The 25,391-nt window shown below is 44.3% G+C and overlaps 1 protein-coding gene across 2 annotated transcripts in view; it reads right to left on the bottom strand.

The window, feature by feature from the left end:
- Nucleotides 1-25,391, bottom strand: part of LOC139380166 (TBC1 domain family, member 4) — a 136,077-nt gene that overhangs the window by 79,129 nt on the left and 31,557 nt on the right. For both annotated transcript variants that reach the window (XM_071122611.1, XM_071122609.1), the window contains exons 2-7: nucleotides 22,022-22,150; nucleotides 21,495-21,744; nucleotides 20,893-21,140; nucleotides 6,337-6,426; nucleotides 2,581-2,685; nucleotides 969-1,101 (exon numbers count right to left, since the gene is read on the bottom strand). In XM_071122611.1, the coding sequence (XP_070978712.1) occupies nucleotides 969-1,101; nucleotides 2,581-2,685; nucleotides 6,337-6,426; nucleotides 20,893-21,140; nucleotides 21,495-21,744; nucleotides 22,022-22,150 (955 nt within the window). The remainder of the gene's footprint in view (nucleotides 1-968; nucleotides 1,102-2,580; nucleotides 2,686-6,336; nucleotides 6,427-20,892; nucleotides 21,141-21,494; nucleotides 21,745-22,021; nucleotides 22,151-25,391) is intronic.

Raw genomic sequence — 25,391 nt, 5'->3', positions numbered from 1 at the left:
AGGCATCCTTCCTAACTCTGATGCCGGAGAGGAAACCACTCAGGGGTTTCACCACGAGGCCAATGGTGACTTTAAAACAGTTAGAGTTGAATTGCTGATAGGAGAACTACAACATTGTAGTTACTCCATACTACTAACCTAAATGACAGAGTGAAAAAAGGAAGCCTAAATATTCCAAGACATGCATCCTGTTAGTAAGGCACTAAAGCAAAACTGCAACAAATTAGAAATGAATGTTAAGTCCTGAATACAATCCGGTATGTTTGGGGCAAATCAAACAACACATCACTGAGTACTACTCTTCGTATTTTCAAGCATGGTGGTGGCTGCATTATGTTATGGGTATGCTCAAGATCGGCAAGGACTAGGGAGCTTTTTAGGATAAAAATAAATGGAATAGAGCTAAGAACAGGCAAAATCCTAGAGGAAAACATGGTTCAATCTGCTTTCCAACAGCCACTGGGAGACAAATTCACTTTTCAGCAGGACAATAACCTAAAACACAAGGCCAAATATGCACTGGAGTTGCTTACCAAAACGACATTGAATGTTCCTGACTGGCCTAGTTACAGTTTTGACTTAAATCGTCTTGAAAATGTCTTTCATGCAATGATCAACAACCAACTTCACAGAGCTTGAAGAAATTTTAAAAGAATAAATGTGCAAATATTGTACAATCCAGGTGTGCAAAGCTCTTAGAGATTTATCCAGAAAGACTCACAGCTGTAATCGCTGCCAAAGGTGATTCTAACATGGGGTTGAATACTTATCTAATCAAGATACAGTATATTAGTGTGTTAGAATTTTTCTTCCACTTTGACAGAGTATTTTGTGTAGATCACTGACAAAAAAATACAATTAAATCCATTTTAATCCCACCTTGTAACACAACAAAATGTGGGGAAAAAGTCAAGGGGTGTGAATACTTTCTGAAGGCACTGTAATAGATCCAGTAGACAGTGGCGTACCCTCAATCCTCTCGCAGAGTTTGTGCAGGTCGTGCATAGGGCAGGCCTCACACAGCTTGACCTGTGTCTTGGCGCTCTGCAGAGCTGCTGCCGTACTGAAGGCCTGCTTCAGAGTAAGCATCACCTCATCCACCTATAGGCACACACACACACACACACACACACACACACACACACACACACACACACACACACACACACACACACACACACACACACACACACACACACACACACACACACACACACACACACACACACACACACACACACACACACACACACACACACACACAGCAGTCAAACTCCACTTACAGCAAACAACAACTTGGATTCCTAGCATTCCACAGAACCATTCCTCCAGGCTATTTCAGAACCCAATACATTATGACCAATGTTTTGTGATACTGGTAGGCCTACAGTAGATTTAGTTGTGCATTACAGATTTAGTTAAACATTTTGACATAGCCCAGGTATATAAAAGCAACAATTCAAACACATTATGTGGCCCAAGCAGGAAGCAAACTCACAACCATGCTAAAATGGTTCTCCATCTCCAGATAGTGAATGTGCAAGCTCAGCCCTTCAGTAAGACCCATGATTGAAATATTCAACTAATCAACACCTTCTCTCTGGACCCTAATTAGCTAATTTGATTGTGTTGCTGCAGGATTGGATCAAAACTCTGCATATGGGGAACCCTGCTCTAATGAACTGAGCCATTGGAACCACAAGGAGTCAGTCAGGGACCAATTTGAATTTGTATTTATTATGGATCCCAATTAGCTGTTGCAAAGCCAGAAACTACTCTTCCTGGAGTCCGGCAAAATGAAGGCAGTTAAACAATTTACAATACATTCATCACAGATTTCACAACACACTAAGTGTGTTCTCAGGCTCCAACTCCACTTCAACATAAAATCCATGTGTACGTGTGTATAGTGAGTATGATATCGTGTGTGTACGCATGTGTCTATGCCTATTTTCCTAAGTCCCTCTTTGTGGCACCTGACCACACTATTGAACAGTAGTCCAAGTGCGACAAAACTAGAGCCTGTAGGACCTGTCTTGTTGACAGGTCTGTTAAGTAGGCAGAGTTGCGCATATTATGGACAATGACAGTTGCTCAATTTCCACATTATTTAATACAGTATGTAGTTGAGGTTTCGCTTTTAGTGAATGATTTGTCCCAAATACATATTTAGCGGTAACTTATTCCTTGCCACCCATTCTAAAACTAATTGCAGCTCTTTGTTAATTGTTGCTGTCATTTCAGTCGTTGTAGTAGCTGAAATGTATAGTGTTGAGTCATCTGCATACAGACACTCTGGCTTTACTCAAAACCAGTGGCATGTCATTAATAAAGATTGAAAAAAGTAAAGGGGCCTAGACAGCTGCCCTGGGGATTTCCTGATTCTGCAAGGATTATGATGGAGAGGCTTCCATTAAAGAACACCCTCTGTGTCCTGTCAGACAGGTAACTCTTTATCCACAATATAGCAGGGGTGTAAAGCCATAACACATACATTTTTCCAGCAGCAGACTATGATTGATAATGTCAAATGAGATGTACACAGGGAGTGTGCAGTGGGAGGAGCTAGCCAATACTCACCAGGGATTCGCTGGCACACTGGAAGACGTAGCACACATACTGGCCCGGACCAGTCTCCCCCGGGTCGCGAAAGATAAACCCAAAGTGGTCCGTCTTGTTTATACCCTAAGCAAACCGCACAATACAAATCAAATATCATGATACGCTACAATACAGACGATACACTACATTGGTAAAGTTTAAGTATAGTATTCATTGGTAGTTTATACAGCACAGTATATGTTTGAGAGACTGGTTGGAGAGAGGTTTCTCAACCGTCTATAAATCAATTTACATTTTCTATAAATCAATTTAATCCCCTAATACAACATTGTTTGCAAGTGGAGAAAGACGTCAGCAATGCATAATGTAGCCTTTATGGACTGAGTGGCTGTCCCTGGTTTAAACAATACTTAGCTGAAATGTATTAGGCTATAAACATCAAGTACAAACAATAACACAAGAGCATTATCTTTCCCCCAAATATGGCAGATGGCATATACTGTTATTTTATTGTTTAATTGGACTCCCTTCAAGTAATTGTTTTATTAACCTTTGATAGGAATGCATTTCTGAACTTTAAATGTTATTAATCATTAATAGAGACCTGAGGAGTGCCATAGCCGAGGGGCTACACCAGAGGTTAATGGTTATCTGTAGGAGGAAGGCATGTGGTGGGGGCAATTACGCTTGGAATGTACTGAGTGTAGGGAAAACGATCACATGTGGCAGGCATTGATAAGGGGAGAGAGCCATGGATTATTGATGAAAGGGGTCGAGGTCAGGTCAGGTCACGTTAACTTCTTATGGCTGGGGGGGGCAGTATTGAGTAGCTTGGATGAATAAGGTGCCCAGAGTAAACTACCTGCTACTCAGGCCCAGAAGCTACGATATGCATATAATTAGTAGATTTGGATAGAAAACACTCTAAAACTGTTTGAATGATGTCTGAGTATAACAGAACTCATATGGCTGGCAAAAACCTGAGAAGAAATCCAACCAGGAAGTGGGAAATCTGAGGTTTGTAGGTTAAGTCTTTGCCTATCCAATATACAGTGTCAAATTTGATCCGATTGCACTTCCTAAGGCTTCCACTAGATGTCAACAGTCTTTAGAACCTTGTTTCAGGCTTCTACTGGGAAGGGGGAGCGAATAAGAGCTGTTTGAGTCAGGTGTCTGGCAGAATGCCATGAGCTAAGTCTCGCGCGTGGCCGTGAGCACGAGCTCTGTTACTTTTCCTTTCTAAAGACAAAGGAATTGTCCGGTTGGAATATTATTGAAGATTTATGATAAAAACATCCTAAAGATTGATTCTATACATTGTTTGGCATGTTTCTACGAACTGTAATGGAACTGTCGTCTGAACTAAGTGCCCGCGCCTTGTGAATTTGGATTTGTGAACTAAACTCGCGGACAAAAAGGAGGTATTTGGACATAAATGGACTTTATCGAACAAAACAAACATTTATAGTGGAACTGGGATTCCTGGGAGTGCATTCCGATGAAGATCATCAAAGGTAAGTGAATATTTATAATGCTATTTCTGACTTCTGTTGACTCCACAACATGGTGGGTATCTGTATGGCTTGTTTTGGTCTCTGAGCGCTGTACTCAGATTATTGCATGTGTGCTTTTTCCGTAAAGCTTTTATGAAATCTGACACAGCGGTTGCATTAAGGAGAAGTATATCTTTAATTCCATGTATAACCCTTGTATTTTCATCAACATTTACGATGAGTATTTCTGTAAATTGATGTAGCTCTCTGCAAAATCACAGGATGTTTTGGAAGCAAAACATTACTGAACATAACGCGCCAATGTAAACAGATTTTTGGATATAAAAATGAACTTTATCGAACAAAACATACATGTGTAACATGAAGTCCTATGAGTGTCATCTGATGAAGATCAAAGGTTAGTGATTCATGTTCTCTCTATTTCTGCTTTTTGTGACCCCTCTCTTTGGCTGGAAAAATGGCTGTGTTTTTGTGTGACTAGGTGCTGACCTAACATAATCGCATGGTATGCTTTCGTCGTAAAGCCTTTTTGAAATCGGACACTGTGGTGGGATTAACAACCAGTTTATCTTTGAAATGGTGTATAACACTTGAATGTTTGAGAGATTTCTGTTGTTTGAATTTGGCGCCCTGCACTTTCACTGGCTGTTGTCAAATCGATTTGACGGGATTTCAGCCGTAAGAAGTTAAGGGAGAAAGAAAAGTTTATCACTTAGTTTCCTGCCTAGCAATAAATATACAGTGCTTGTACAGATGTGTAGGAGGAGACTCAGCCTAGGATAAAGGGTTAACCTGTTGGTACTAGGGGGCAGTATTTTCTTGTTTAGAGAAATAACGTTCCCAAATTAAACGGGATATTTTGTCAGAACAAGATGCTAGAATATGCATATAATTGACAGCTTAGGATAGAAAACACTCTAAAGTTTCCAAAACTGTAAAAATATTGTCTGAGTATAACAGAACTGATGTTACAGGCGAAAACCTGAGAAAAATCCAATCCGGAAGTGACTCATCTTTTGAAAGCCCTGCGTTCCGATGCGTCCCTATTGAGCTGTGAATGCCCTATCAACCAGATTACGCTTTCTACGTATTCCCCAAGGTGTCTACAGCATTGTGACGTAGTTTTACGCATTTATGTTGAAGAATAACCATAGGCGGCTTCATTGCGCAAGTGGTCACCTGATGCTCCCAGAAAAATGATTGCGTAAAATACAGAGGTAGCCATTATTCAAATTTTTTGGTTTCTTTTTGGTTGATATATTATCGACTTAACACCTTAAGGATTGATTATAAACAACGTTTGCCATGTTTCTGTCGATATTATGGAGCTAATTTGGAATATTTTTCGGCGTTGTCGTGACCGCAATTTCCGGTCGATTTCTCAGCCAAACGTAAAGAACAAACGGAGCTATTTCGCCTACAAAAATAATATTTTGGGAAAAAATTAACTTTGGCTATCTACCTGGGAGTCTCGTGAGTGAAAACATCCAAAGTTCAAAGGTAAACGATTTAATTTGATTGCTTTTCTGCTAGCAACGCATAATGCTATGCTAGGCTATCGATAAACTTACACAAATGCTTGTCTAGCTTTGGCTGTAAAGCATATTTTGAAAATCTGAGATGACAGGGTGATTAACAAAAGGAAGTGTAAGCTGTGTTCCAATATATTTCACTTGTGATTTTCATGAATAGGAAGATTTTCTAGGAAGATTTATGTCCGTTGCGTTATGCTAATTAGTGTCAAATGATGACAACGGTCCCGTTCACGGGATGGGGTGTCACTAGAGGTTAAAGATCAGCGCTTATGTGAACAGTGTCTTTGTCTATTGCAGCTGTACTGCCCTATGGGAAGAATAAACTTGGTTTGAGCTTTCATAGAGTCCGTTGAGTTTTTACTCTGAGAATTAGAACCGAACACCTTTTTCCGTGATGTGTCAAAATACAATTTTCTATCATTTAGTAGGACTAGTAGTCAAGTAAATCCTTGACAATGAAAAGATGAAAGACTGAGCCGAAGTAATGTGCATTTGTAAGAATAATATTATATTAGTAATAAAATACTAAGAAATGATCCTCTGACAATTCAAGCCCCCAAACTAATGCATTTATTTATTCATGAAGTAGACATGTTCAAGAATTAGTTAAGTTTGGGGAATTTGCACCTGTGAAAAGCTCTGTAGCATTGGGATGAGATGAGCTGGATGAATGTGAATGTAAACACAGAACACAGTAGAGTGAAAAAAAACCCAGGTTTACCAACCTGAGAGCAGGACGAGATGTCTTTGAATCTCTTTTCCAGCACCACAGTCTTACTGTCTGGACTGATCAGGTTCACCTCGAAGCGTCCGACCTGAAAAACAAGCACACACATTAATGAGGAATCTGACCTTGATACATTGATCAAGTCGGCTTCTTTAGAAGAGTAGAAAGTAGTCTCGGGGGAAATACTGTATATAAGGGTATTCGGAAAAAAGTCAGAATGGTTTTTCAATACAGTCAAAACAATATTTGAAGTTTCTCAAAAATGAGATTATTTGTAGCTACTTTTTAAGTTAATACCTGTAGTCAACTTGTGCAATAAATTAGATAAAGCACATTGCATTCTTCATTTCACCTGTCACATTATTTAGCGTTATGAAGCTTACTGTTGTTCCCCAGAACAGCTGAGGGAGTAACGTGTTTGTTGTAAAGGGCACAATGGGATAGTCCATAGCGCTCTATATATAATCAGCGAGTCTCTGTTGTGCGGCGCACATTAGGTAATGAAGTTACAATTGTATGCAATTAACTACTAAACATTTGCCATCAGATATCTTATAATGGCTTTCTGCCAATTATAAGCTCCGTTATCAGAGTTCTGTACTACTGCCATTTTGTCCCCTGTCCTTCCTACTAGCATTTTTTTTCTTGTCCGTTCTTCTCCATGAACACATGCTGCTCTTCCTTCTGAAAAGCATGCATCAAAACTTTGTTCATTTGCAAAATCTCTCATTCAATTTTGCTTGTAAATGTCCACACTCACCTAAAATGACATTCGGTAGCTATTAACTATGCTTATAACTTTATGAGCTGAATTCGCGTATCTTTGCAATTAGTTTACATTCGTTTTCGCTCGTTAACATTTACAGCATTTGTGTGATTTCACTATTACTTGTGCATATGTTTTGTTAGCATTTTGGTAATATATCAACAATGGCCTTTTTTTGTGCCCCCTTGTGTGTTAGGCTGGTAATATCTTCATCCCGGGATGGCAGAAGAATTGTATGACGGTATGAAAATCTGGATCCTGCCCAAAGCCTAATAGAAAGCAAGTCCACAATGTCTTATGATGGGCATCTCATGATAAGCCTATTCTTGCTATTCGTGGAAATGTGTCATCTTTCCCTTAGACACACACACAGTAAAACAAAGTCTGCACAAATAATTTCCCCCAAAATTGACTGCCACAAACCACATTTCCAACTACAGTTTTTATATGGATAAAGTCATACCTTGTAAAAAAAAAAGTAATGACAGCTGTGATGGAAACATTTCTGTAAAATTGTATAAATGCCGAAAGATAATTTGTTCAGTCGACATGGTGGGATCTTTTTGTGTCGGTAAATATTGATATAATAACCATCATATTGAAGTAAACTTGGAGTCACGTGATGATATGGTTTGTGATCCTCCCACTACGACACGGGCAACCATGCAGTTTATTTGGCTACAGATGAAATAAGTTACAATGAACTTCACAGGGTGGTGAAAGTTCACAGTGATCTTGATGCTCCTTTCCAATAAATATTGAGTGTCTTATTCTGTGACATGATGATCAATGCTTGACTGCCTCTTGACAAATAAAAATATGCTCGATCTTATCCACAACATCATAATGTAGAGTAGCCTACTCGTACTGTATCTGCTGTTGGCTAGAGAGCACCAGCCAAGACCAAAATAGGGACATTTGTCATTTAATGCAACAGTTTTTGTGACAAAATTATTGTAATAGTTGAAAATGCAATGGAAACACATTGAACTTAAGATTTTTATTCAGTACATGAAAACTCAAGCAAAAAAAAGTCCTTTTGGTGGAAACACATCACTGGCATCACTAGCCCGAGCGAATTGTAGCAACTTGAAATCTTATTCAAATCTGTTCATATACACCCCTAGGAAGAATGACACATCTGACCAGCGACCATTTTCACATTCTTTTTTTCACAAGTTCTTAGAATGTTTGGGAATCACGTATAAAAAGGCATTTGTGAAAATTCTATAGCAATATATATAGAGTGGGAAAGCGGCCATGCGTTTGGACAATTAATAGACGTCGCAGTAAAAAATTAATAAAAACATCTGTCTTGCCCAGGACTGGAGTCTACACAGACTGGTGACCTTAATACAAACAAGCCATTTGTCACACAGGCCAGCCATTATTCACTTTGAACCCGACTGTGTGATTACAGGCAGTTGCAACAGCTTGACGTTAAGCTCATTAGAACAACCATGAAAAGGTAGGCTCTCTCTTCGTCAGTTATGCACATCAACAACAACAAGATCAACAACTAATGTTAGCCAGAGCAAGATTAGTTAAAATCAAGCAAAGAAACATTAGATAAACCCTCGCAAACTTTTTCAGCTAGTTGGCCATCAAAATTGCATTGATAAACAAAGGGGATTGTAGCCTCCTCGTCCTTCTGCAGCTTGCCTGCCAATGCATGCTTGTCCCAACCAAGCATCAAAGCTAATTGGCTAGTTGTCAAGCTTGCTTGCTACATCCAGGCACAAATGAGAAAACACCTCACTCTGACCATTTAACTTGCCGTAGCAAAGCTGGTTAGGCTGTTTAAAAAAACAAAACAAGGGCCTCCCGGATGGCGCAGTGGTTAAGGGCGCTGTACTGCAGCGCCAGCTGTGCCATCAGAGTCCTGGGTTCGCGTCCAGGCTCTGTCGTAACCGGCCGCGACCGGGAGGTCCGTGGGGCGACGCACAATTGGCCTAGCGTCGCCCGGGTTAGGGAGGGCTTGGTCGGTAGGGGTGTCCTTGTCTCATCGCGCACCAGCGACTCCTGTGGCGGGCTGGGCGCAGTGTACGCTAGCCAAGGTGGCCAGGTGCACGGTGTTTCCTCCGGCGCATTGGTGCGGCTGGCTTCCGGGTTGGATGTGCGCTGTGTTAAAGAAGCAGCGGCTTGGTTGGTTGTGACTTTCAACCTTCGTCTCGCCCGTACGGGAGTTGTAGCGATGAGACAAGATAGTAGCTACTACAACAATTGGATACTACGGAATTGGGGAGAAAAGGGGTAAAATTCAAAAAAAAAAAAAAAAAAAAAAGAAGACATACTCACAGATTTCTCAGTGTAACCCGCCACACTCAATCAATATGCAAAGCCAATGATTCGTGGGCAGATAATAGAATATGGGTCATACTAATCTGACTCAGCAGATAGTTGATACCTCAATATTCCATAAAATTTTGTGACCATTCTAATAGTAAAGTAACACTAGTTACAGTACTAGTTCCCTCATCACGCTGCCCCAACACAGTGACACACAGGTGGGCAGTCAAGACATTCTCTACTGTACTGACAGTGTCAAACAGAGGTCACGTCTCACTCCTTGAAAAAAAAGAGTGGACCTACTGGGAACCCCGCCCAATAGTCCTGCATCCTTTAACTCAAGTTCTCCCTTCAGCCACGCTGAGTACAGAACGAGCTAGAGTTAGACGACAGGTAGAATCAGATCAAAGGAGACCGTGACGACCACGACGCTGCTGCAAAAATATCCTCTATCCCTGAAGTCCTCTATCCTCTCTATCCTCTTCTCCACAAGTGGAGTGGGCTCTTTACGCCCTGAGGTAATGTCCGCCCTACCTCCTCATAAGCCGCCTAAATGCCTTCACAAGGCCAATTAGACAGCCGCTGTTTAGAAAGTGGTCTACCAAGTGTACTAGCACTGTGACACACAAACAGCTGAGGCACTGACCTAATCATCGCCAAGGCACGCACCGTGCACAGGCGATGAAGTCCCTCCTCTCCACATGGGGAGGGGGAGAAGGCCCACAGCGCAACAGTCTATGCCCTAAATGAGCTCTTAATAACCTTCTGCATAATTCTGGGTTAGGACGTAACACGCTCTGCTCAAATCGCCATTGATGGCAAGGCAGTCGGCTCTCGTCGAAAAAGCACACAAATCATTGACGCGCTTGGCCGTAGTCAAAGCAAGCAACAGTGCCGTCTTCTGAGACAACATCTTGAGGGGAATTTGATTCAATGGCTCGAACGGCGTGTCGCTGAGCGCCTCGAGTAACACAATCAAATCCCACTGGGGCAGAGTGGCTCTAGGCATTGGCCTAAGCCGCCGCGTTCCCAATAGAAACTGTTTCACTAGAGCTAGGCTGAAGACGGTGTCTCTGCCAAACCCCTCATGACAAGCTAAAATCGCTGCCGCAAACACCTTAATGGTGGCGGGTGAGCGCTGCTTGTCAAACATGAACTGTAGGAATGAGAGCACGCTCTCAACCTGACAGCACACGGGGTCCACATTCTCTGTGGACCCCGTGGAACATGTTCCATTTGCTGGCATACAACATGAATGTGGAACTTGCATGTGAAGCCTGTATGGTTCTGATTACTGAATCAGATAACCAATGGCACTCCAACCATGATGGCGCAACCAACATTTGAGTCATCTCCGAGTGCCACGGAGCCCCTGGGTGATTGGGAGCTATCAATGTGATTGACAGCCCTCCTGTTCTCATGCGGGCTAGCAGTGGGAGAATGCAGGACAGCGGTGGAAGTGCGTACAGGTCACAGTTGGAGCGCAAAAGCGTCTATCCCTAGTGCCGGTTCGTCCTGGGCTCGTAGGGAGAACTATAGGAGACACTGTGCGTTCACACATGACGCAAACAGGTCCACCTCGGCTCTCCCAAACCATTCCCATATTTGGATAACAATGTCGGGATGCAGTTGTCACTCGTTGTCTCGGGGACCCCCTCAAGACATTTATTTGTATTTTTTAAATTTAAATAAAGGTTAAGAACAAATTCTTATTTACAAGGATGGCCTACACCGACCAAACCTGGGCGACGCTGGGCCAATTGTCCGCTGCCAAATGGGACTCCTAATCACAGCCGGTTGTGATACAGCTGGATTCGAACCAGGCTGTCTGTAGTGACGCATCTAGCACTGAGATGCAGTGCCTTAGACCTCGGCCCAACTCGAGAGGTCTGCGCCGACGTTCTGATAGCCTGGAATGTGTGCTGCTGTCAACGAGTGAAGGTACTCGTGAGCCCACAGCCACAATTCCTCTGCCAGCCCGTGGAGTGCAGGAGAACTGCCTCCTCCTTCGGTTGTCCGACCAGACCAGCACGTCTTGACCCCGTAGGGTAGACACGAAGTGGGTCAGAACCAGTAGAACTGTCTCCAACTCCAGGAGGTTGATACACACCTCCGATCGCCCGAGCCGGACATGTCCCTCCCCATTCAGTCAGACAAGCGTCCGTAAACACTGGAATGTAGAATGTGGAACGATGACAGTGCCTCACTGGGTCCAGTCGTAGCTGGGCAAACCATCGCTGTGTTCTGAGCATGTGCAGAAGTCCCAGCGGAACCGTGGAGTGGGCAGACGACATGAGACCTAAGAGTGTCATGACAGAATGCGCCGTCACCGTGTAAAACCTTCTTAGGGCTAGCAACAAGGCAGCCCGTCTAGGATCCGAAATTCGAGCCTTCATAGTCACAGTGTCTAGCTGTGAACACAGGTAGACAATCTGATGACTCGGCCAAGGCCGAGACTCTTTTCACCATACACAGCAAACCCCAGACGTGTGAGATAAATCACTGTCTGTCGCCAGTTCTGCTGACGGGGCGAGAACCAGTAGGTTGTCTAGGTAGGCTAGTAGCCTTGTCCCTTGATGACGCAACGGTTCCAATGCTACCTCCACTGAATGGCATACTTGCATACTTGTACACCAACCTTTGAAAGGCAAAATGCAGAAACTTCCTGTGACGTAGATGCACATGAAAGTATGCATCCTTTAGGTCTACGCTTATACAAAAGTATTTGTTATGGATACATTCCCGCAGACGTTTTGTCATAAGCACTCGAACTGGCCTTTTGGCTTCGCTCTCGTTGAGAGTGCGCAAATCCAATATTGGCCTCATTCCCCCGTCTTCTTTAAGCACTAGGAAGTAGTGTTCCTTTGCTCTTGGGGGATTACTGTGACCACCTCCTTCACAAGAAGTTCCATAATCTTTTTCACAAGAGCGCCTATTTTCTCTGGCGTCTTCATCACCGTCTCCACCACACCAGAAAATAGGGGAGGAGTTCGGTGGAATTGGATGGCATAACCCTTCTCCAACATGCAGCTTAGCCAGGGAGAGAATGCAGCTTTGCTGCCACTCCCAATAATGCTCTGAGAGCGGGAGAGTGCGAAGCTGTGGTACAGACAGTAGGAAGGACGTGTATTCCTCTATGGCCCAAGCCGCCACTGTCCCTCAACACTGAAGTAGTGTGACAGCCCAGGGTGGGCCCCCCTTGAAAGGGGGAGGAAATATTGGTGTGTTCTGTGAGAAACGGGGGCGTTGACACTTTGGTTACACATGTAACCTTGTGGTTGCAGCCCTGCGTGAACACAGCACGGGTCTGAGCTGCACTAACTGAGGCACCTGCCTGAGTTAGTTATTTTTTACCTTTATTTAACTAGGCAAGTCAGTTAAGAACAAATTCTTATTTTCAATGACTGCCTAGGAACAGTGGGTTAACTGCCTTGTTCAGGGGCAAAACGACAGATTTTACCTTGTCAGCTCGGGATTCGATCTTGCAAACTTTCGGTTACTAATCCAACACTCTAAACACTACGCTACCTGCTGCCGTGGCTACCCGCCACCGTGTAGGTGTAGGGTTCTCATGAGGTATAGCATGGCGGCTCATCAAGAGTGTCCGCTTTGCTGCCCTCATGTCATTCCCACTCACAACGTCCTCATGTGTCTGCTCAGCTATGCAGCCATGGTGGGCTGTGCTACACACAGAGCAGTGAGAGGAAGAGAGAGAGATAGAAAGAGAAGGAACATGAATGGTATCAGGTTTGTTATGGAAAAGAGGTTATCTTGTGACAAAATCAGATGGAACACATTCTTTATTAACAAACGACACATTGGCTACTCCCTTTACAGGGGTGGGGGGGAACAGTGGGAGCTGTCACGCAAGGTGCTGCGCTCTCTCCCATCCTCTCCCTGTCATGGTCGCCGTCTCTTCTGGCTGCCCCTAGGTCGCTAGGGTGACGAAATTAAGATCTCTCTCGCCGGGGGAGTGGCTGCCTTCTCTGGTGCTGCCGGAGGGGCGGGGCCCACTCTTGGTGCACCGGATGCTGCCGTTCGACGGGCTCTCCGTCTGGCCGTAGACCCAGGTCTACTAAAGACGGTGGAGCGAGGGGGCTCTGTTGAAGATGCTCTAGACCCTCCTGCCAACGGCAGGTGTCTAGATAGCTGCTGCTTCTCCTCCTCTAGCTCCCAAAACGCACAGCCGCATATTTGACAGCGGCTCCGAAGAGACCGCTGTCAGAGATGAGGGCGTTTAGTAGGGCGGCTTTGTCAGTCAACCTTCACAGCAGTCATAGACAGTCAGAGGTGGCGCTCCGCGACCACCAAAGTGGTCTCCCCGCTCATACAGCCGACGCCTTTCCAGCGCTGTCCTCAAAGCTTCCTCCATCTCCTCTCCCAACAGCTCAGTCCTACCCATGGTGAGACGGGACAGAGAGGCTGCCAGGAGGGCAATATTATTTGCTGCTGCTACAGCCTGTACCCCTAGAGCTAAGGACTTCTATACCATCTGGGATGTGAGTCTGTCGTAGGTAGTGTGGGTTTCTTGGACAATGGCCAGGAGCTCAAACCTGGGACAAGGTACGCAGCTCGGGCGTCCTCGAGCATAGGGATCTCCTGAAGCCGTTTGTCATCCACTCTGCTGAATGGGGTGTACGCCTTTGCCGGCGCTCTGGCCGCACTCTTCTTGTATTTTGCGAGTGAGGGCATGGCCGTTGCCAAAGGCACAGCCGCCCGTCTCGGTTTAGAGTATGGGCCGCCAACCATCATATCCACTTCCGGGTTGGAAGGAATAGGGGGCAGCGCAATCTCTAGACGGCTTGTGGCCCGCTCAATGAGCCCTGTAAAGTCAGAGCGCAGAGAGGCCGTGGCTAAGAAAGAGGGGGCTGCTGAAAACTCAGAGCCTGTCTCTTCCTTGCCCAAGGATGTGAAATTCCCCTCGCTCTCCCTGGGGCAGGGGGGTCATTTCAGCCTTGGTCAGTGGGGTGGGTTTTTCCCGGAGAAAAACCCAGACACTTCCCAACGTCCTCGTCTTCTCCGGAGGCTCCGTCATCATATGACGTCTCAGAACCTGAGGCTAACACAGACATGGCGTCCTCTAGAGGAAGATCTACCCCAAAAAACGCCCACCGCTGCCAATTCTTCTTTAAAGAAACGAGGGCGCAGCTAGCGCATTCCGGGGGATCTGTAAGGCCGCCCCTAGCGTGCTGCGCAGGTCCATAGCCGCCATAGTGGAGCAGCGACACTGAGCTCTTAAAAGTTTTTGGGGGTAGAAAAAGCATGCTCATTGATGGACGATGTCGAGACCAGGAGATAGACAGCGGGTTCGCCCTGAGACTTCTCTCTTCTCTTCTAGGCTTCTTCAGTTCTGTCGCTGGGAGGATAATGGGAGGCTGATTGTGGGGACGCATCCCCTTATATAGGGACACCTGTACTCCTATTGGCTGCAGGTGTGTGCATAATTTCTCAGGATATTCGCTGCCTAGGCAGGAGCTCCCCTATGGGGGGGGAGCTCCACGATATATAACTGATAATTATGAGTTTTTTACTCAGCTGGCCTCGGGAAACATTAAGAGTCCTCACTGTCCAAAACAGAGTCAAGACTGAGTACAAATGTATCTGACACCGAGACAAGACCAAAAATCAATACGTGGTCTCGGGACCGGACTGAAGACCAAGACCGGTCTCACGTACTAAAATGCTGCATTGAACCACAATATTGTGATAACTACTACTCTGGTGCTGTAATGTCCCTTTTAAATGGGACATAATAGAAGGCCCAGCTGGCCTGTATATTGTAACGGAGAGATACTTGGCATTAAAATGATTTGCAGCACATAGAACTGGCCAGACTAAATGTGGGAGAGGATTGAATGACAAACCGTCCACGGGCAGGCAGTGTTTTAATGGCTAAGTGTGTGAGCCAGAAAGCAGAGAGCTGCATTGCTCCGTCATAAAACAGCAGGAAATGGGACAATTCAAGCAAGCCTCATAGATCAGGTATGTTGAGTGGTCTTTCACATGTAGATTTGGAATCCTCAAATGAAAATGCAGGTCAAGAAATGGATTAGTATGGTTGCTTCTAGTAGCCTATCATATCTATCTATCTATACATATATACACATACACACAGTGGGGAGAACAAGTATTTGATACATTGCCAGGTTTTCCTACTTACAAAGCATGTAGAGGCCTGTCATTTTTTTTATCATAGGTACACTTAAACTGTGAGAGACGGAATCTAAAACAAAAATCCAGAAAATCACATTGTATGATTTTTAAGTAATTCATTTGCATTTTATTGCATGACATAAGTATTTGATACATCAGAAAAGCATAACTTAATATTTGGTACAGAAAACTTTGTTTGCAATTACAGAGATCATACATTTCCTGTAGTTCTTGACCAGGTTTGCACACACACTGCAGCAGGGATTTTGTCCCACTCCTCCATACACACCTTCTCCAGATGCTTCATTTTTCGGGGCTGTCGCTGGGCAATACGGACTTTCAGCTCCCTCCAAACATTTTCTATAGGGTTCAGGTCTGGAGACTGGCTAGGCCACTCCAGGACCTTGAGATGCTTCTTACGGAGGCCACTCCTTAGTTGCCCTGGCTGTGTGTTTCGGGTCGTTGACATGCTGGAAGACCCAGCAACGACCCATCTTCAATGCTCTTACTGAGGGAAGGAGGTTGTTGACCAAGATCTCGCGATACATGGCCCCATCCATAATCCCAAGGTCTCAGAGCGAGGTCTCAAGGTCTCAGAGCGAGTGACGTCACCGATTGAAATGCTATTGGCGCGCACCACCGCTAACTAGCTAGCCATTTCACATCCGTTACACTCACCCCACTTTTGACCTCCTCCTTTTCCGCAGCAACCAGTGATCCGGGTCAACAGCATCAATGTAACAGTATAGACTTTACGTCCGTCCCCTCGCCCCGACCTGGGCGCGAACCAGGGACGCTCTGCACACATCAACAGTCACCCTCGAAGCATCGTTACCCATTACTCCACAAAAGCCGCGGCCCTTGCAGAGCAAGGGGAACCACTACTTCAAGATCTCAGAGCGAGTGACGTCACCGATTGAAACGCTACCAGCGCGCACCACCGCTAACTTGCTAGCCATTTCACATCCGTTACACAGTCGTCTTGTCCCCTTTGCAGAAAAGCATCCCCAAAGAATGATGTTTCCACCTCCATGCTTCACTGTTGGGATGGTGTCTTGGGGTTGTACTCATCCTTCTTCTTCCTCCAAACACGGTGAGTTGAGTTTACACCAAAAAGCTCTATTTTTGTCTCATCAGACCACATGACCTTCTCCCATTCCTCCTCTGGATCATCCAGATGGTCATTGGCAAACTTCAGACGGGCCTGGACATGTGCTAGCTTGAGCAGGGGGACCTTGCCCGCGCTGCAGGATTTGATATGATATATATATATATATACACACACATGCACGTGTGTGTGTGTGTGTGTGTGTGTGTGTGTGTGTGTGTGTGTGTGTGTGTGTGTGTGTATATATATATATATATATATACATACATACATATATATATATATATACATACATATATATATACACACACACACACACACACACACACACACATATACACATATATATATATATATATATATACACACACTTACATACACACTGCTCAAAAAAAAAAGGGAACACTTAAACACAATGTAACTCCAAGTCAATCACACTTCTGTGAAATCAAACTGTCCACTTAGGAAGCAACACTGATTGACAATAAATTTCACATGCTGTTGTGCAAATGGAATAGACAACAGGTGGAAATTATAGGCAATTAGCAAGACACCCCCAATAAAGTAATGGATCTGCAGGTGATAACCACAGACCAGTTCTCAGTTCCTATGCTTCCTGGCTGATGTTTTGGTCACTTTTGAATGCTGGCGGTGCTTTCACTCTAGTGGTAGCATGAGACGGAGTCTACAACCCACACAAGTGGCTCAGGTAGTGCAGCTCATCCAGGATGGAACATCAATGCGAGCTGTGGCAAGAAGGTTTGCTGTGTCTGTCAGGGTAGTGTCCAGAGCATGGAGGCGCTACCAGGAGACAGGCCAGTACATCAGGAGACGTGGAGGAGGCCACAGGAGGGCAACAACCCAGCAGCAGGACCGCTACCTCCGCCTTTGTGCAATGAGGAGCAGGAGAAGCAGTGCCAGAGCCCTGCAAAATGACCTTTAGCAGGCCACAAATGTGCATGTGTCTGCTCAAACGGTCAGAAACAGACTCCATGAGGGTGGTATGAGGGCCCGACGTCCACAGGTGGGGGTTGTGCTTTTACAGCCCAACACCGTGCAGGACGTTTGGCATTTGCCAGAGAATACCAAGATTGGCAAATTCGCCACTGGCGCCCTGTGCTCTTCACAGATGAAAGCAGGTTCACACTGAGCACGTGACAGACGTAACAGTCTGGAGACGCCGTGGAGAATGTTCTACTGCCTGCAACATCCTCCGGCATGACCGGTTTGGCGGTGGGTCAGTCATGGTGTGGGGTGGCATTTCTTTGGGGGGCCGCACAGCCCTCCATGTGCTCGCCAGAGGTAGCCTGACTGCCATTAGGTACCGAGATGAGATCCCCAGACCCCTTGTGAGACCATATGTTGGCCCTGGGTTCCTCCTAATGCAAGACAATGCTAGACCTCATGTGGCTGGAGTGTGTCAGCAGTTCCTGCAAGATGAAGGCATTGATGCTATGGACTGGCCCGCCCGTTCCCCAGACCTGAATCCAATTGAGCACATCTGGGACATCATGTCTCCCTCCATCCACCAATGCCACATGGCACCACAGACTGTCCAGGAGTTGGCGGATGCTTTAGTCCAGGTCTGGGAGGAGATCCCTCAGGAGACCATCAGCCACCTCATCAGGAGCATGCCCAGGCGTTGTAGGGAGGTCATACAGGCACGTGGAGGCCACACACACTACTGAGCCTCATTTTGACTTGTTTTAAGGACATTACATCAAAGTTGGATCAGCCTGTAGTGTGGTTTTCCACTTTAATTTTGAGTGTGACTCCAAATCCAGACCTCCATGGGTTGATAAATTTGATTTCCATTGATCATTTTTGTGTGATTTTGTTGTCAGTACATTAAACTATGTAAAGAAAAATGTATTTAATAAGAATATTTCATTCATTCAGATCTAGGATGTGTTATTTTAGTGTTCCCTTTATTTTTTTTGAGCAGTGATATCAAGGACCTAGAAGACTACACACAAGTTGATATCCTCCGGAATGACATTGACTGGACTGTGATATTTGTCAAGTACATTGATGTGACAGAGAAATTCTGTTACTTAAAATATTTGCACTCAAAACTTGAAAATAAAACTATTACGTAGCTGAAGTTTGAACCCAGTTTGAAGAGGGCAAACTGTTAGATTTCACGCTCAAGAAATGTGACCACAGAAATGATGTAAGGAAGTATTCTTCCAAAGAAACTGCCATTAAGGGAATAAAAAAATAACCTCACTGAATGTTCAGAAGCATATAGTGACCAATAAGATTTCACTGAATGTTCAGAAGCATATAGTGACCAATAAGATTTCACTGAATGTTCAGAAGTGACCAATGAGATGATTTTGCACACTACATTTTTCCCTTGAGAGGGAAGCCGTCACAGCCTGGTTAAAGTATTTGAGGATCCATAGCAAAACAGTTGAGACCCAAAATAGCCTTTCAATTTTCGCAATTGATTTGGCGCATTTGGATAACTAAATTTGATTGAAATGTCATGTTGGGGAATAATCAGAATTAGTTGGTAACATAGATAAGATGTTTTATATTCATTATATGCTTGTGAGTTATTTCTCATTAGAATGTATTTTGTTGTATTATAGTGGTGGCCGGTTGCAGTTATCTGTTCTCTGACATGGGGTCAGTTACTTGGGCCGCAGAGAGGGGAGAGGTCAAGCTTGTCTTCATATGTAAACATATATTTTAAACCAATTATCTCTTGGCTCCACAATGTCTGTGTGCCAGTCACAGTGTCTCTGTGATCTTGTCAAGGAGGGGGTATTTGATATATGCCTGTTGATAGGTTTTGTTTTATGGTTCTGAGATCGAGAAAATAACATAGTTTAGGAGACAAAGCTGAACGATAATTTATGGCCAATGCTGTCTGGCTATGTGTGTCTTTGCTTTAAAGGATCTCAGTTGCAATGTGTAAGGACTCTCAGACAATTCATTTAGATAAGCCTGCCTGGTGGCTGACCTGCCTATGCTGTCCCCTCTATCTCCATCCCTGGCTCGTTATGAAAGACACGAGTGTTTGTGTTCTCAGAAGTACGGCAACTATGAAGTCTCCTCCTTTCCAAAAAATACTGAATCTTAGGAGTTGATTCCTAGCAGAATCAAATCTTGACCCTCAGAAATGGGAGTCGACACCCTGGAATCGACGTGCAAGGACTCGAAGAATCAATTATTGTAGAGGTGATTCTCCAACACTACGTCATCATCGTTAACAGTTGGAAAAATGGCAGAGAAAGGCAAGCAGGAATGTCATGTACTGTATGGCAATACTTTGAGAAGGTAAACGAGAAGCAAATGCAAACTTTGCGAGGTGGAATTGAGGTACAGTATTGGTATTTAATGTGCAATATGAAAGGGATGCACCATGAGACCTGGCAGCAGCACATGGAACTTGATGCATTTTCATTATCGTTTTAATGGAAAATAAATATGGCAGTTTAACCGTTAAGAAAAAAATAGATATTTGTCACAACCATAACTAACACAGTTCCCTCCCTGATAACTTGTGAGCAAATGTTGCAGCACATGTTCCAGTTTGAGTTGTGTTGTTGAGAAAGCTGCCAGACCCAAGGAGGCCTCTCTCACTCCCTACATGCCATGTCCCATCTTCCTGTGAATGACTGAATGTAGCCAGCTGGTAGTAGAGCTGTATGGTGAGAGCATCAACACCTGAAAGACCTAGCTACCTAAAAGCACAGGCCAACTCAAAGAACACAACAACTTCTCCTGGCCATAGTACTAGGACTATATACTATCACAACTGTTTGATATTCCTGTACTACAATACTGTATGTTACTACTATATATTACATGGTACTCCTCCTGAATGCATATTCTTTTACTGGTTTATCCTCAGTGGTTTGGGATGGCAAGGGTGAGAGTTACACTACATGGACAAAAGTATGTAGACACCTGCTCGTCGAACTGACTTTCTGCACTGCTAGTGCTGTTATTGTGAAGTGGAAACGTCTAGGAACAATGGCTCAGCAAGTATCCGCAGCAATGTTCCAACATCTAGTGGAAAGCCTTCCCAGAAGAGTGGAGGCTGTTATAGCAGCAAAGCGGGGACCAACTCCATATTAATGCCAATGATATTGGAATGAGCTGTTCGACGAGCAGGTGTCCACATACTTTTTGCCATGTAGTGTACCTACCCCATACATTTATAATCATTCTAAGACCTAGTCATGAGTCCTACTACTGTATCCAAATATAAACCCAGCCTGCACCTGGAAGAGCATGGTGCGGTTTTTGTCGGCGTCTGAGGGCTGGACGTTGTTGGGGGCACTGGCATGGCGGCGGCGTGCCGGGGCGGCTTTGAGCGCACCCTCTAGGGGCCTCCGCTGCAGACTGCCCGCCAGGCTGCTACAACGCGTCCGGAACTCCTGCTGCTCCTCGAAACCAGAGTCCTCCAGGATGCACTCGGGGAAGGACCCCCGCAGGCTGCCCAGGCTGGGGCTGTTGGACATGATCTTCCCTGGGAGACATAAGAACGAGTCAATACTCTCTAGGCCTTCAACCGCACTCCCCCAAACACACAAACACAGGCTACCCAGACATGCCCTTCACTACGGAGAAGACACAAGGACGAGTCATACACTAGACTGTTGGTCCAATGCCACATTTCTATTCACAGGTCTCTTGTGAAAAATAATGAATTGGACTTCAACTCAACACCTGTCCATCACATGTTCCAATTAGCTGCAAAATCTGTGAGACAACATCCTCAACCCCAACTTCATACCATATGCGGAAAATTCAGTGTGGTACATTTCCATTCCATTGCCCTCATCAAGAATTGTTTGGACACTTTACTGGGAGAGATCCTTACCTCCAGAACCTCCTCTGTTAGTGACCTCATCCACCTCCAGCCCCTCAGGGTCCTCGAGCCCCTCACTGTGGGTGGTTGAGGAGAGGGGGTCTCCGTCATCCCCCATGATGAACTCTATGGGGGTGCTTTCTGTGGATCCCCGCTGGTCATTCAGGAGGCGCAGGTGCTTGCGCTCCAATTCATGCTGGCGGAACTTGTTGATGCAGTCATCAATGAGGGTGGAGGGAGCCTTCTTGTGCCCGATAGTCACCTTTGATTAATTGATTAATGGATACAATTGATTGATTGATTGATACAATGACTGGTTGATATCATCTAATTGATCTATTACACAAACAATGTCAATTACGCATACAAATACAGTCATAACTGTTTTAGGGAGCTTAGCTCTCACATTTAATTAAGACAATTCAGTCATCCCAAACACATACCGACATAAAGATACTGTATATGGCTTTGATTCATGTCAAATTATTGATGATAAACACACAGTAAGTTTGAAAATGGATCTGATAGTGGTCCTGTACCTTGCCACAGTAGAGCACTTCAAACTTCTGGGAGTTATAGAAGGCCTCTTCAGTATCCCGCTTGGGCTTGGAGTCTTCCTTTAGGGCCGACTTTGACACCGCACGGATACTACTGATCACTTCTGGTACCTGGAGAGGGAGGGAGGAGAGAGAAATATGGAGGGAGAAATGAGAAGAGGGGAAGGGAAAGAGGGGGGAAAGGGAAGAAAGTGTAAATTGTGAAATTACTGAGATATAGATGTAATTATTGCAATAGTTTGTGAGTGGGAAAAATACACTATAATTCAAAATTGACATGTTGAAATATAATCATTTTAAAATGCGCTAATTTCCCTAAATCAAATCAAATGTAATTTGTCACATGCGCTGAATACAACAGTGAAATGCTTACTTACATGCACTAAACCAGCAATGCAGTTCAAGAAATGAATGAAAATATTTACTAAATAAACTAAAGTTAAAAAAATAATAAAAAGTAACAATGAAATAACAATAACAAGGCTATATACAGGGGGTACCGGTACCGAGTCAATGTGCGGGGGTACATGTTAGTCAAGGTCATTTGTACATGTAGGTAGGTGTGAAGTGACTATGCATAGATAATAAACAGCATGTAGCAGCAGTGTAAAAACAAAGAGTGTGCGGGGGTCAATGTAAATAGTCCGGGTGGCCATTTGATTTATATTTATTATGGATCCACAGCATCTACTCTTCCTGGGGGTCCGTCAAAATTAAGGCACTTATACAATTTATTTTACTGGGATTGATGTATTGGGCCGTACGCACTACCCTCCATAAGCGCCTTATAGTCGGATGCCAAGCAGTTGCCATACCAGGCGTTGATGCAACCGGTCAGGAAGCTCTCAAACTTTTTTTTTTTTTTTTTGTAGAACTTTGAGGACCTGGGGACCAATGCCAAATCTATTCAGTCTCCTGATGGGTCAAAGGTGTTGTCTGCAGTCTTCACGACTGTCTTGGTGTGTTCGGACCATGATAGTTTGTTGGTGATGTGGCCACCAAGGAACTTAAAACTCTCGACCCGCTCCACTACAGCCACGTCGATTAAATGGGGGCCTGTTCAGCCCTCCTTTTCCTGTAGTCCACGATCTTGCAAACGTTGTTGTTCTGGCACCGCACCACGTCTCTGACCTCCTCCCTATAGGTTGTTTCATCATTGTCGGTGATCAGGCCTACCACTGTTGTTTCGTCAGTATACTTAATAATGGTGTTGGGAGTCGTGCTTGGCCACGCAGTCGTGGTTGAACAGGGAGTACAGAAGGGGACTGAGCATGCACCCGAGGTACCTCCGTGTTGAGGAATCAGCGTGGCATATGTGTTGTTGCCTACCCTTACCGCCTTGGGGCGGCCCATCAGGAAGTCCAGGATCCAGTTGCAGAGGGAGGTGTTTAGTCCCATGGTCCTTAGCATAGTGATGAGCTTTGTGCACACTATGGTGTTGAACACTGAGCTGTGGTCAAGGAGCAGTTCTCTCACACAGGTGTTGCTTTTGTCCAGCTGGGAAGGGGCAGTGTGGAGTGTGATTGAGATTGCGGCATCTGTGGATCTGTTGGGGCGGTATGTAAATTGGAGTGGGTCTAGGGTTTCCTGGATGATGGGGTTGTTGTGAGCCATGACTAGCCTTTCAAATCACTTCATGGCTACCGACGTAAGTGCTACGGGTCTGTAGTCATTTAGGCAGGTTGCCTTCGTGTTCTTGGGAACAGGGACTATGGTGGTCTGCTTGAAACAGTAAGTATTAAAGACTCAGTCAGGGAGAGGTTGGCAATGTCAGTGAATAATAGTTTTCAAGCCATGCCACATCCAACCAGCGTCAGAGCCGGTGTTATAGGATTCAATATTTTTTTGCCAGCTTGATGGTTCTTCTGCGGGCATAGTGGGATTTCTTATAAAGAGTCCGGATTATAATTAACAGTTTGTGTTACTATCTTACAAAAGCTTGCATTTTCATCTCATACAATTGATAGAAATTACACAATTTTTACCTCAGATTGGCGATGTTAATATACAAATCTAGATGACACTAAATCGATTACTTTAAAACAGATTAATATCTTTGGTTTGGTACCGTTGATTTGATCATACATGCTTGTCCGTTGCAGGACAGTCACTATTTAGACCTAACTGTGGGAGAGATGATTTGTTGAAATTATCCAGTCAAAAAGGTGCTATTTTCTTTTTCGTATTGGCCATCTACCATAAACACTGTCCCACAAAGATGAGTTGATGGCTACTACATGTTCAAATCTATTGAAAGGTATACCCAAGTTCGTTGTGGTTTGAAGAGCGGAAATGGCACATACAGTGCCTTGCGAAAGTATTCGGCCCCCTTGAACTTTGCGACCTTTTGCCACATTTCAGGCTTCAAACATAAAGATATAAAACTGTATTTTTTTGTGAAGAATCAACAACAGGTGGGACACAATCATGAAGTGGAACGACATTTATTGGATATTTCAAACTTTTTTAACAAATCAAAAACTGAAAAATTGGGCGTGCAAAATTATTCTTCCAATTACTTGGTCGCGGTTGTAAATGAGAACTTGTTCTCAACTGGCCTCCCTGGTTAAATAAAGAAAAAAATGAAAAAAAGCAAGTCGGCTAGGACATCTACTTTGTGCATGACAAGTAATTTTTCCAACAATTGTTTAAAGACAGATTATTTAACTTATAATTATCACAATTCCAGTGGATCAGAAGTTTACATACGCTAAGTTGACTGTGCCTTTAAACAGCTTGGAAAATTCCAGAAAATCATGTCATGGTATTAAAAACTTCTGATCGACTAAAATGATGTCAATTAGCCTATTGGACGTGTACCTGTTGATGTATTTCAAGGCCAACCTTCAAACTCAGTGCCTCTTTGTTTGACATCATTGGGAAATCTAAAAAAATCTGCCAAAACCTCCACAAGTCTGATTCATCCTTGGGAGCAATTTCCAAACGCCTAAAGGTACCACGTTCATATGTACAAACAATAGTACGCAAGTATAAACACCATGGGGACACACATCCGTCATACCGCTCAGGAAGGAGACGCGTTGTCTCCTAGAGATGAACGTACTTTGCTGCGAAAAGTGCAAATCAATCCCAGAACAACAGCAAAGGACCCTGTGAAGATGGAGGAAACAGGTACAAAAGTATCTATATCAACAGTATATATCAAGAGTCCTGTATCGACATAACCTTAAAGGCCGCTCAGCAAGGAAGAAGCCACTGCTCCAAAACCGCCATTAAAAAAAAGGCAGGCTACGGTTTGCAGCTGCACATGGGGGCAAAGAACGTACTTTTTGGAGAAATGTCCTCTGGTCTGATGAAACAAAAATAGAACTGTTTGGCCATAATGACCATA

Source organism: Oncorhynchus clarkii, chromosome 22 (genome assembly GCF_045791955.1).
Source record: "Oncorhynchus clarkii lewisi isolate Uvic-CL-2024 chromosome 22, UVic_Ocla_1.0, whole genome shotgun sequence".
Taxonomy (NCBI): domain Eukaryota; kingdom Metazoa; phylum Chordata; class Actinopteri; order Salmoniformes; family Salmonidae; genus Oncorhynchus; species Oncorhynchus clarkii.
Note: the sequence above shows the minus strand (reverse complement) of the source record. Positions and strands in the feature narration are given on the sequence as shown.